The 12,889-nt window shown below is 32.7% G+C and overlaps 2 protein-coding genes across 2 annotated transcripts; both read left to right on the top strand.

Annotated features, from left to right (window-relative positions):
* Nucleotides 1-338: 338 nt before the first annotated feature.
* On the top strand, nucleotides 339-4,453 carry LOC101212076 (type I inositol polyphosphate 5-phosphatase 5). Its single transcript, XM_004143514.3, has 10 exons — nucleotides 339-936; nucleotides 1,053-1,152; nucleotides 1,254-1,322; nucleotides 2,256-2,343; nucleotides 2,440-2,544; nucleotides 2,649-3,234; nucleotides 3,334-3,527; nucleotides 3,622-3,730; nucleotides 3,811-3,959; nucleotides 4,061-4,453. The coding sequence occupies exons 1-10, from the start codon at nucleotides 844-846 to the stop codon at nucleotides 4,281-4,283; spliced, it is 1,716 nt and encodes a 571-aa protein (XP_004143562.1). The 5' UTR covers nucleotides 339-843; the 3' UTR covers nucleotides 4,284-4,453.
* An 893-nt stretch (nucleotides 4,454-5,346) lies between these two features.
* Nucleotides 5,347-8,365, top strand: LOC101211834. The gene is made up of 6 exons (XM_011659675.2): nucleotides 5,347-5,632; nucleotides 5,906-6,689; nucleotides 6,793-6,846; nucleotides 6,936-7,114; nucleotides 7,454-7,588; nucleotides 7,973-8,365. The coding sequence occupies exons 2-5, from the start codon at nucleotides 5,987-5,989 to the stop codon at nucleotides 7,541-7,543; spliced, it is 1,026 nt and encodes a 341-aa protein (XP_011657977.1). The 5' UTR covers nucleotides 5,347-5,632; nucleotides 5,906-5,986; the 3' UTR covers nucleotides 7,544-7,588; nucleotides 7,973-8,365.
* Nucleotides 8,366-12,889: the final 4,524 nt, after the last annotated feature.

Genomic DNA, 12,889 nt, shown 5'->3' with positions numbered 1-12,889 from the left:
AATTTAATTATTCTCTTCGTTCATCTAACAGAGATGGTAGTCGTAGTACATCTAAAAAGATACACCAATTAGATACACGATCACTTTCATTCAGACACTATCTAGATCCTAACCAACAACACATACATTCAAATAATCAGATACCATTTTGAAGTGATTGTGTCTAATTCAAAAAGAGTAAAATAGGAATATACTAAAAAGGTGGGGGTAAAAAGGAAACAAAATAATCTCCTTTAATTTGCATATTATAGACTAGGCATGCCAAAATTTATTTTATTCACTAGTGTTGCAGAAATGCAACCGAATTAAAGGTTGATTAGGATGGGATCGTATTAGTGAATTTATGAATCTTCTTCGACATTATACTAATTTCAAAAAAAGTGGTTCCAAAAAGACAGACTTGTATATTTTGTTTAGGTGTAAATATATTGATGGAGAGTTTGAGATTAGCGGATGATCAGGACTTATGCTACGAACTGTAACTTCTAACCATTTTCATCCCTTCAATCCTAATTATATTCTCCGAAAGCTTTGCCCCCATTTTCTCACCCCCACAATACACAAACTCATAACCAATTTCCTCAAACACACAATCACTTCTCAAACACACACCCTCCAAAAAGAAAAAATATATATTCTCTTTTTATTTATATTATATATATATATATATGAATAAACAGCCACAGATTAAAAAAAAGATAACAATAATAACCCATCTTGGAGTTATTAAGATTTTCCGGCTGGTTAATTCCAGTCCGTTACTTCGCCGGCCATTTTCTGGTGCCTTCTTTCGCGATTCTGTTCGCGAGTTGAATGCATTGGAATTTCGGGTTCTATGAATGAATGTCGAACTATGCCACCACTTCCAAGAACCCCGGCCCCCTTTCTCCCGCTCTTTCACCGGACAACTCCGTCAAGAACGAAAAGAAAAAACGGGTATTTTTATTCATTTCTTTTTCTTTTAAATTTCTCACCAAATACACCTTTTTTTTCATTGATTGGATGTGTTCTGTTTGTTCTTTCTCCCTTCCCCTGCATTTATGCACCATCAGTCTATTATTCCAAAGATCTTCAGTTCAAAGAAGAGCGAAAGGGTAAATTCGGAGGAGGAAATGTTTAAGTTAGATTATGGGGATGGCGCCATTGATATTGGTACGTATATATAATAATAATAATACTAATAAATCTCTTCTTCTTTTGTTATGTTTTGTTCCCTTTTGGTAATTAAAATGCGTTTCATTTTTGTTTTAAAGGGAAAGGAATTGCTTCAAGAAGACAAGCTTTCATGGAGTCAACTCCCACAATCAAGAAAAGTTTTTCAGGTACCATTTGAAATATATGAAAATAATGTGTGTTGTGGTTTTTAAGACACGTTGCGATGAGTTAAAGACTTGAGAGAGATTAATGTTAATACTATTTTGGTAGCTTACCGAACAATATGATTATTTTGATCAGTATGAAGAATTTTGCTTCCAATCAGACAGTGTTTTAATTAATTATTGAAAACGATGTTTTACATCCTTTGTGGTGTGTGTAGGGCAGAACGATTGTCTCTATATAAATGTGAGCCACATTCTCTCCAATTCATCCTACAATGAACATCTGTTACCACCCAAAACAAAAACAAAAACATTTCTTATGATATTAAGATCAAAATTAAAAACTCTTATCAGCACATTGAACTACTAACTTTTTGGATTTTCTTGGGTATCTCATCCAAGATGAGGATCTGACTGAGTAACAACGGAGAGAAAAAGAAGTATATGTTTAGGTCAATTTTTCTCTGAAATAATTGATTCGTTTCATCACTTATCTTATATTCCCTAGTTTTAAATTTGAGAAGGAAAGGAAACAATCAAATTTTAAAAATTTATATTTCATAAGCCAAATTTAGTCCTCATCCGTATTGTTTGGATCGATACAACACTTTATAATTAGCTAAAAAGAGTGCCATTTGTGAAAGATGGAAACTCATCGAATACCATTTTTAACTACTGCTCTTGAACTTTCTAGAGTGTTACTCTTGTTCATAATTAAACATGTTTGATGTAAATGTTACTTTTGTCTTTTTCTGAATAGGAGAACTAAGTGAAAGAAATTTGTATTGCAATGTACTTAAATGTTATGAAGAAAGGAAAGTCTACATCTTCACCTAACTTCAAATTACCAAAGGGTTTGATTTGATTACTATTAATAATTTTCATGGTATGTATTAAAGAGCTAAACTTTTACCACTTTTGTTTATTAATCTTCAGAAAGACACACAAGTTCAGATATCCAAAGCTTAAACCTCTCCAACTTTGAACCACCCATGACTCTACCAAATGAGACCAAGAATTTCCGGTACGTGCAAGCCTATGGTAGTCGTATTCAAATTGATCTAATCATTTATTTTTTCTTTTGAAAATTTATAATTAAAAAGATGGGTTTGGGGTTCAGGATTTTCACAGCGACATGGAATGTAGGAGGAAAAACTCCTAACAATGGCATCAACCTCGAAGATTTCTTACTGGTAGAAGACTCAGCAGACATTTATGTGATTGGGTGCGTAAAATATTTAAAAATGAATTGGTTTTTCTCTCTTATTAATTATAAAAGTTAAATTTTTTAACAGATTAGTTTTGGTAATGTGGGGGAAAAATTTATAGGTTTCAAGAAATTGTTCCACTAAATGCTGGGAACGTGCTTGTTATAGAAGACAACGAACCGGCAGTAAAATGGCTAACACTGATAAACCAAGCTATAAACAAACCATCCAGGAACAACAGCGACTCCATGTTTGGTGGTGGGTCAGATCATGGGTCAACAAAAGGATCATCAAAAGATTCGAAGACTCTTCCTTTTTTTCAAAAGCCCTCTTTAAAAATGCTTAGCAGGAACCTGAGGCCACTTGACAGTAGTCTACTGAAGGCTTGTAATTGCCCAATTGAATTAGGATCGAGAGAGAGAAGGCTAAGGAAATTGAATGAAGGAGCGACATCGGATTTAGAGAATATGATTATTTCAACAAATGAGCAATATGGGAGGTTGATGATGGAGGAATTCGTTTCGATCTCAGAGCTTGCTTCGTCAAAAGCAGAGAATGGGGATATGATGAAATTCAAGCTTATTTCAAGCAAACAGATGGTGGGTTTGTTTCTTTCAGTTTGGGCAAGACAGGAATTGGTTCCACATATTGGTCATCTTAGAGTTTCAACAGTTGGAAGAGGGATAATGGGTCGACTTGGAAACAAGGTTGTTTGGTTTTTTTTTTTTTTAAAAAATGGTAATTTGTTTATGAAAATGAAAAAACAGGGGAAGAATTTATAATTGGGTATTGGTTTTCTTTTTCAGGGATGCATATCAATTAGCATGTCAGTGCATGAGACAAGTTTCTGCTTTGTTTGCAGTCATTTGGCATCTGGTGAGAAAGAAGGAGATGAAATCAAAAGAAATGCTGATGCTGCTGAGATTATCAAAAGCACACAGTTCAGCAAGATTTGTAAGAAGCCCAATAAAAGAGCCCCTGAGAGAATTATGGACCATGAGTAATTACAACTATTATGATTACTTTTCAAAATAATAACGTTTTTGCTATGGACTTTGTGATGATTAATTTAATTCGTGATTGTGAAAATGCAGTCGGATAATATGGTTGGGAGACTTGAACTACCGGGTGTCATTGAGCTACGAGGATACCAAAATGTTATTAGAGGACGGTGATTGGGATAAATTGCTAGAGAAGGATCAGGTACGTAACTTAAGTACTACGACGACTTTGTGTTTCTGTGTGTTTTGCTTCTTGTTTTACTTAAGCGGGAGTATTTACAGTTGAATGTAGAAAGAGAAGCAGGAAGAGTGTTCAGTGGGTTCAATGAAGGGAGGATTCAATTTGCACCCACTTACAAGTACACTCATAATTCAGATTCATACACGGGGGAGACGGTGAAATCGAAGAAGAAACGACGAACACCAGCTTGGTAAGTAGTGAGAATTAAGTGATTGACATGTAATATGTGATATGTGATATGCGTGTGTATTGAAATTGTAAGTAGTATATTTGTGTGGGTGTTTGGTTCAGGTGTGATAGAATATTGTGGCGAGGGAATGGGATAGAGCAGCTGTGTTATATTCGAAGGGAATCGAGGCTTTCAGATCACAGGCCAGTTTGTGGAGAGTTTAGGGTGGCGGTTGAGTTGAGAAATAGAAGCAGTAAGTTCAGAAAAGGCTACTCATGTGCGGCTCCAAGAGGACAGTTTGAGGATTGTGTAATACCCAAAAGACATAGCTTCTACGACCTCTAAATACATATTCTATAGTTTTTTTTTTTCTTTTGTATATTTCCCTTTTCTTTTACTTATTTTAGATGAAAGGCTAACGCTATTCATATACATACATACATACCACCGAGCTATATAAAATCCTAACTTCTCCTCCTACGTTGAGGAAAATAAAAATATAACTTTTAGTCTCACACCCTTGTTTTTACATTTCTGTTATCGCTCATGACTTGAGATGATTCCAATGTTCATGACCACATATAGGTTTTTGACCAAGTGAAATTGAATGACCTCATTTGTTCTTCAACAATACTTATTGCTATTGAATAAACTTGAACGACCTCATTTTTAAAGGGTGATAGTTTGATGTTTAAAATTTAGTAGGCATGTATGATATCATTTACAATTATATATTGGGTAGATTTGACAATAGATCACGGACTCATTCCCCTCTCAAATGATATACATTTTATTAAATACTATAACATTGCTTTATGGCTCAATAAATCTAACAGTAGTCTTGCTTAAACATTTTCTTTAAAAGAAATTCAAACCTATTATATATTTTTTTAAAATGTAATGACTATGCATATTGACATACACACCTAAGTTAATCAAATAAACTTATAGCATTATATACATTTGCGTCCCTTTTCACATAAAATTGCAATTACGTCACTTAATATACATAAATCATTAATATTAGAATGTACCATTTTGTTTTATGTGAAAATGTTGCATAATATTTGTTTCACATCAAGTTACAAAAAAGACAGACTTGCAAATGTCTTCAAATTTATGATCAAATATGTTTGACCTTTTTTACACATTAGTTGGTATGCCAAAATATTTTTTATTGGAACAAAAACTCTTCAAACAATGTTTTTAAAAATTTAGACGATCGAATATAAAAATAGAAAATTTTAAAATGTAGGACATAATTGAAAAGAAATTTAAAATTGTAAGGATTTATATACATGAATAAATAAAAAAAGATGGGTATGATTGTTTAGAATTGAAGAGAAAAATAGAGAAATAGAGGAGGCAAAGGGAAAGGGAAAGGGAAAGGGAAAAGAAAAGATGTTTGAAGGGAGCGGGAGGGGGGGATGAAGAGATGCCGGGAAAGCGCGCCACCGAGAATGCGGCAACATTTTGAATGGGAAGCGCGGGCCCTGCCTCCACATTTACACCATTCGCGCTTCTTCTTTCTCTCTCTATATATAAATTAATCCTCTAAAACAAACAATAATAAATTAAAACCCAAAGCATTATCATTTCCTCCGTTTCCCCCGAGACCTCCTCTTCCCTTCTTCTTACTTCCCCATTTTCCCCTCTCCTCACTCAAATCAAATCTACCTCCAATCCTTTTCAAGGTTACTCTCGCAATCTCTGCCTCTCTCACTTTTACATTACAATGCTTTTCTTTCCCCTCACCCATCCGATTCTATACTTACGATTTTGCCCATGAATCTCGATTTTTCTAGGGTTACTGTGTTATTTATGTTTTTATTCATTTATTTTTCGCTCTTGCTTGTCTTTCTTTTGTTATATTCATAATCTTGCAAAATTGGGGTTTCTCTATGTGTGTGTGTGTGTTTGTGTTTTTCGCTCAGCACACTGAATAGGATTTGAACCTGATGATTTAGGATTTTTTCTGCCCGAGAGATTAAAGTTCTAGAAGATAGATTGGTTGATCAGATTTGCGTCCCCCCTTCCTGTGTGTGATAATGCGGGAGGATAACATTGATGGTGTGTTAGGCCACAATCGTCTGGCCCTTGGAAACCTAACCAATCGTCCGCTCAAACGAAAGCTTTCCTCCATTTTGAGTCATTCAGGTGCTAAACCAAGGGATGTATGTGGGAAAACTGTGGATGGGGAAGACGAATATGTCAAGGAGAACTGTAAACGCTCGAGCGGAGAACAATGTTATTCAATGGCGCTGTCTAGATTTAGCAAGGAGCAGCAGGAATCTGATTGCTCACTGGCTTCGAGTGAAGCTGATACTGCTTTTTCTGAGATGCCAAAACAATCTGTGCAGTGTAATTTGCCGATTGACGAACCACATCTTGTGCATGAGGGTGAACACAGAATTACAGATAGTGAAGCTTTGGGAGTTCCTTGCTTGCCCACATCTGTAGTCCCTACTTGCTCTGAGGATAACAAGAAAGAGTGTCCTGGAATTATGCTAAACAATGATAATAACGAGGAAGCAGTTGATCCTGTTTTAAGTAATGACGAAAAGGATATTGACGTTGGGATAATTGGCTCAAGCAACCATGACTCCTCGGAATGGTCGAGGATGCCTATTTCAGAGGGTTCCAAGTCTCTGGGATTGGATAGGTGCTCAGGACTTAAGACTAGTAACTGTGCTAATGCAGACATGTATGACGACTTGCTTAAAACATGTTCTTGTTCGTTCTGCTTGAAAGGTAATTAGAATGCAAGTTTATTTAGTTCATTAGTTATGTATGTAACTAGGGGTTCTTTAAAATTTGTGTTCAGAAAATCTAAATTGGTCTGTTTTGTAATCAGCATCATACATTTGGTCAGATCTCCATTACCAGGACATTAAAGGACGTATTTCAGGTAAAATTGTTCTTCCTTGTGTGGTCATAATACCATGCTTCTTGGGTTATTCCTTCTTATTGATTATCATGGTATTTTCATTCTTTTAGCACTTAAGAAAAGCCAGAAAGATGCAAGCATCTTGGCTCAGAAAAGCAGCAAAGAGAAAGAGACTTATCATGGTCAAGGAAATTCTTCCAGCTCAAAGCTAGAACTTGATCTTTGTGGTCAATGGATGTCTCTGTTCCGTCATATGGAAGATACGTTTGCTCATGAAGGAAACCAACTTGTAAGTACGGATCTTTTATACTTGTATGGACTATTTCCCATCAGAAATGTACATCTACCTTTGAACTTTGATCTTTTCAAGTACCCTGTCTACGAAAGAATGAAGTTATTGTAGATCTCTTGAAATGTTCAATTTAAGGAGGAGGAACCTTGTTGGAAATCTGAAAGAGTTTAGTTAACGAAATTAATAACAATTTTATGCCATTGTTGGTATGGAGGGATTCACTAGTGTAGGCCTGAAAGTACAGTCTTTTACATTCTTGAATATCTACTTCACTTTCATTTACTTGAATCTCGGAAAGACATAGCAGTGGTAATTCTCGTTTCACTTGGTCTACAGCAAAGCAGTTTTGTTAGCCTGAAAGATCTGAGAGAGGATTGCAAGATGAATTTGGAAATGTTTAATGCCATGCCCATGGAGAAGCATTAGCGTGCTGTTGTTTTTCCTCCCAGTCTGATGGTTTTGGGCCGTGTGGTTAGTCACTTGTGCTGTCCATATCTGTACTTTTGAACTTCTTGCTATGGATAGGGTAGGTGTATTATAGATTTGGAATACATGTAAAATCATCCATTCTATTTTTTAATAACCATGTCATGTCTTCATCCTTCTTTCCTACTCGGTTTTCCTGTATATTTTTAACTTTGGTCTTTGAATGATGTTAGACTTTAATGGCTTATCAAATTCTGTTGGATTAGGTGATTTGATAAATGTTCAAGGGTTGACATCTTTTAAATAGAATCATATTTCATAATATCAAATCATCCCACCTCCTAATAAGGAATGACAAGTTCTTTAAAAAATTACGAATTACTAGGACTAATATCTGTTAATAAACGTTTATTTATATTTTATTTACAGAATGCATGACAGCCTTGAATTAGATTGAGATATTTGATACATCTGCTATGAAGACAGGTAACTTGTTTGAACTTGCTCTTTTAAGATTGCTATTCCATAGTTGAGATTTGAGAAAATGCATTTTAGGGGGGTCATGAGTGTTTAAAAAGTGACTTGTAGGTTTTGACTGGGTGAGAAGAACAGGCTGAACTTAGCAGATTGGTTTATAAGGTCTTGAAATCAATCAATCTGTCTAGAGTTTACTGTAACAATCTTTAGAAATTAATTCTTTAAGCCTTCGAAATATAATTGTTTATAAAATAAAATTTGATTTCCAGTTGTCGTAATGTTTAAATAGATAGATGCTCAAGAAACCAATCTTTTCACTATTATTTAACAAATTTAATTAACCTATGCCTAATGTTTGTTCATGGTCTAATCGTGATTGTTCGTACTTGCCGTTTGTGTAATTGGCATAGGTTAAAAGGATCATTTGACCTAATTCAATTTAATACACAACGAGCATGTTTGGAGTTATTTTAGAATGGTTGAACTTATTTGTAAGGTTCAAAATTAGTTTCTTTTAGATGGTAATGTTTGTTTACAGTTATCATTTTGAGAGGGTACAGGATTATTTTAAACTGCTGTTGGTCATTACTCAGGTGATTCTCAATGAATTGGTTGAGATTTTGTTTTTTTTTTATTTGGAAAGGCAAATATCAGTTTCAACTATTTTGAGGTTTTATTATAGAGTTTAAAAGTTTAATCTTCAAAATTGATATAAACTTTAAAAACTTTAAAAGTTTAGAGTTGTAATTTTTTTTTTCTTTTCAAAATGACTAATCTTTAAATAAAGAAAATTCCTCTCTTTATTTATTCTTAAATTATGTGAAAAACTTTTTTTTTTTTCATTCCATTTTTTTACTAATGTTTTTTTTTTTTTTGAACTTTTATATTTCTACTTCTAACTTTAGTCTCGCATATATTCCCTTTTCACACGTTTTGTCTAAATATTTTATAAATCTCACTTAACATTATCTCTAGAATAACTTTTTGGTTCCTCTCTAATCTTATCTCATTTTTTCAAGTGCTACAAATTTATCGTCTCCCTCTAAGTCTTTGCCCCTCCCTTTTAAATTTCTTACCTAACTGCCCTCTCTCTCTCTTCTTCTTCTTTTTCTTCTTCTTCTTCCTTTTTTTTTTTTGCCTTTTTTATTTTTAATTTCTTTTCCTGTCAATAGTTTTTGTTTGTAATTTCATGATTCCAAAACCACTTTTGTAAACAAGCATTAATCGTGACAAAGGATTTTTAATTGTACACTTCTTAGTAAAAGAATCAACAAATCATTTATGCCTAAAACACTCATTCTAAATCCATTTACAAACATGCTCTCAATCATTTAATTCATTTATGATTGTCTAAAAATAAAAAATGTATAACCCAAACATTGAGCAAATCATTTTTGCTATAGACATTATCCGTAAAATCACTCCTGTTTTTCTTTTTTTTTTATTTTTATTGAGAATTAAGAAATTCAAGATCATCTCCCAACTGTTTTGGATACTAATGGCTAAAATTCAAATCTTCTACAAAAAAAAAAAAGAAAAGAAAAGAAAGAAAGACTTGCTGGAAGGAATGTAGTTCAAAAGGGACATATATAATTATTTTTATTTCATTTTATCTCATGATAAGTTATATGGTCAAATACAGTTACATGGCTGACTGAAATGAATTGTCTGTTCAAAAAAGTTATTTCTTTCGAACTCTTTTTTATTAAACTTTTTCACAGTAGTTTTTGCAAGCGTTTCAAAACATAAAAAGAACTTATCGTTTCAATCCATGCTTGAACTATATATATAAGTTATATGTAAATATTTTACATTATCAAATAAATAATGAAATGTTGTGGCTGTGGTTGTGGTTGTGGAAGCCTTGAGAAAGAGATGCGAAGCAGAGTAAGCCGGCATTTGCATCTTCTTAATTATATGTGCTCCACAATCCACATTCTTTTTTTTTTTATCAACCACATAGTGGTTGGTTGATGCCTCGTTATTATTGCAATACATCAGGTTGACCTTTTTTTTAATCAATGTCAACTTAGGAATTCTTTATGTTATCCTCTTCCATTCTCTTCTCCAATTCCATGACTTCTTTAGCACAAAAACCTTCATCATGTTTAATACTTTAATTACCCTTAACGCTCATTGCGAGTGCTTCGTTGGTGCTTCATATGTTCAGGTGCACCTCTATTTTTAATTGCCTTTTGGTTTTGTTCATTCCCTTTTGTTTAATATCTTTAATTTGACTGAATCCTAATATCCACCAATTTTATTAGCTTCATTTTTTGTCCTGTACTCTCTAATCCCTTTTTCTATTCAATTAATCCAGCTATTTTGTATATTAACAAGACCTTTTGAAACTTTTTTGCATTTTCTAGTTTGAAGTTTGAAATTGAGCAATTTCTTTCCTCAATTTATGTATTATCAATCAGTTGGAATCTTTTGAATCTTTTTTCTTATATTCATCTAAGTTCTAAAAAAATCCTTTAGTTATTTTGGTCATTAGTTTTGATTTTTTTTAAAAAAATAAAATATATTGTGTGCACCATTTTCAACCACTACTTGATCTTTTAGAGTAAGTCTAAAGTTATTTAATGTGTTTGGTGGGTGTCATTATTTTGAGTAGTAGTAGGTTAAATTAGAAGTTTAGCCTCAACTTTTAGATTTGTATCCTTAATCTCTAAAAATGTTTGAAGTAGTTAGAGCTTTCAATTTTGTATTTAATAAAAGTTAAAATTTGATTTATTAGTTATGAAATTGAAATTTGTCTTGTTGAACTTTAAATTGTGTTTCATAGGGTTTGTGAATGTTCAAAACATCAAGTTGTTCAATAATTTGTTAGTATTTAAAGTTAAAGAACCTACTTGACACACAATTAAAAGTTCATGAATATATTGGACACTTCTTAAATTGTAAAACCACAAAATAAAAACTTTTAAAAAATTAAATAGATACAAACACAAAAGAGGGAGTAATGAACCCTCCTCTCTTTATATTTAAATTTGGCAATGAATGTTTATTTATATTTTGTGTTTTTCTAACGATAATGTTGCTTCTTTAACAGATTTAAGTTTGATTATTTTAATAACCTCTTTGTAGTTGTTACTAACACAATGAAAAGAAAGTTGGGAATAATTTATTGTTTATTGTATATGGGAAATCCAATTAATTAGTGCATTCCATTAATTACTTAGTTCACCAGTTTCCCACTGTTTTGGTGGAAAATTTATAAAAGAAGAGAAGAAATTTGTGCATAATATAATAAAGAAAGTCAATATGAATGAGTTGTGTACATTTTGATTATAAAAGTCCTAATGTCAAAGAGGAGGAAGTTTCCTTTCACCCTCCAACTCATGTAAAATATATAATACGATCTAATTTAAGTTTTATGTCAGTTAAATTTTCTTAATTTTGATTTCAATTTCGTGTTAACTCAATAATCATATTTTTCTTTTCTTTTTCACGGATTGCATTGTGACAATAAGAAAGTACGAAAATAGGGGGAGTTTTGATGCATGTAAGTTAATATTAGTGAACTTAGACATCAAGGACATTTTTTCCCTTTTCCATTTTCCATTAAGAAAAAAAAAATATTGAAAAGTTAATTTTTGTTTAATGTTTTCCAATAAAAATAGATATTGTAATGCTGATAGTCGTTGCATGCAAAAAGAGGCATTGGTAGTGGGTTTATAATGGTTGGACCCCTCTTTTAGGTTGACAATGTGTGTATTCCTTTTTTGAGATAAAGGTCAAACCATCTCTCTTCTTGTGGCATACCAAATACCAATTATTAAATATTACCAATAATGCTTGGTTTAGGGTTTAATTTAAACTTTAAAGACAAGAAAAACTATTAAATTTGTATTTTCAAACACTTGTTACTTATAATCTAAGCATTGGATCTTAGTTAGTCTATAAATGTCTATTTTCAAACACTATACTCTATTTTCATAATGAGCTCCACTAAATATATGTTCTATGATTTAATAGTTAGTTATTTTTCAGTTTACTTTGTATTTTTTTTTTCTTCAAAATTTTACAATGTAAACTTTGTAATTCCTTTTTTTCTCATGAATGCTAAAATAGATGGATGATAATCTTATATGGCATGCATCATGCCTAAAGAGATTTAGAACAGAAGGAGCGAGAGAAAAAAAAGGTAATTTGTAAGTAAAACAAATTGAATGTTAAAATACTAAAAGAAAGAATCTTAAAATAGAGTGATATTTTAATTCCTATACTTATGTACTGTGTATATTCACATATTTATATTTTGGTTTTATGAATTTAATAGTTATAAACATGGAGAGATTTATATATATATATATATATATATAGGAAGTAGGAGTATAATGGTATAGATGGAATGGAATCATATGTTGGAAAGAAAATATGTAAAGCAAATTGGAATTATTTAGAGTTAAGAATTGATGGGTGAAAATGAAATCAAATATAATGAGAAGCTTAAGTTAATATAGATTTGTAAAAATGAAAAGAAAAAGGAAAGAATCGGAGAATGGAAAGGGAAGGGAAGGGAAGGAAAGCGCGTTTGAGTTGGCAAATCCCACGTAGGAATGGGAGGCCCCACTTGCCATTTGGCATATGGTGATGTGTGTTTTTGTGTTTTGGCATTCGCTTCGTCTTTACGCCAACAGTTGAGACAAAAGGCAACGCTCCGTGGTAACTGCATGCTCTCCACGCGTTTGGATTCCGATTCCTCTCTCTCTCTCTCTAAACCCACGATATTTAACCATGGTTAAGAAGTGGGAAAGGTCATTGGTTTGCGTGAACATCCCAACTTGGCTCTTGGTGAATGCGTAGGAGCCCCCCACCCCTTTCCCCTTCAATATTCACTCTTTCATTCACCAATTTACTAAT

This window comes from Cucumis sativus, chromosome 6 (genome assembly GCF_000004075.3).
Source record: "Cucumis sativus cultivar 9930 chromosome 6, Cucumber_9930_V3, whole genome shotgun sequence".
NCBI classification, from domain to species: Eukaryota; Viridiplantae; Streptophyta; class Magnoliopsida; order Cucurbitales; family Cucurbitaceae; genus Cucumis; species Cucumis sativus.
This window is presented reverse-complemented; position numbering and strand designations above follow the sequence as displayed.

Excerpts from the sequence above, each read along its gene's own strand:
- LOC101212076 (XM_004143514.3), top strand. The coding sequence starts at position 844 with ATGTCGAACTATGCCACCACTTCCAAGAACCCCGGCCCCCTTTCTCCC. Across the intron at positions 1,323-2,255 it reads AATCAAGAAAAGTTTTTCAG|AAAGACACACAAGTTCAGAT; the intron begins GTACCATTTGAA and ends ATTAATCTTCAG. Across the intron at positions 2,545-2,648 it reads GCAGACATTTATGTGATTGG|GTTTCAAGAAATTGTTCCAC; the intron begins GTGCGTAAAATA and ends AAAAATTTATAG.
- LOC101211834 (XM_011659675.2), top strand. The coding sequence starts at position 5,987 with ATGCGGGAGGATAACATTGATGGTGTGTTAGGCCACAATCGTCTGGCC. Across the intron at positions 6,847-6,935 it reads CATTAAAGGACGTATTTCAG|CACTTAAGAAAAGCCAGAAA; the intron begins GTAAAATTGTTC and ends TCATTCTTTTAG. Across the intron at positions 7,115-7,453 it reads CTCATGAAGGAAACCAACTT|CAAAGCAGTTTTGTTAGCCT; the intron begins GTAAGTACGGAT and ends CTTGGTCTACAG.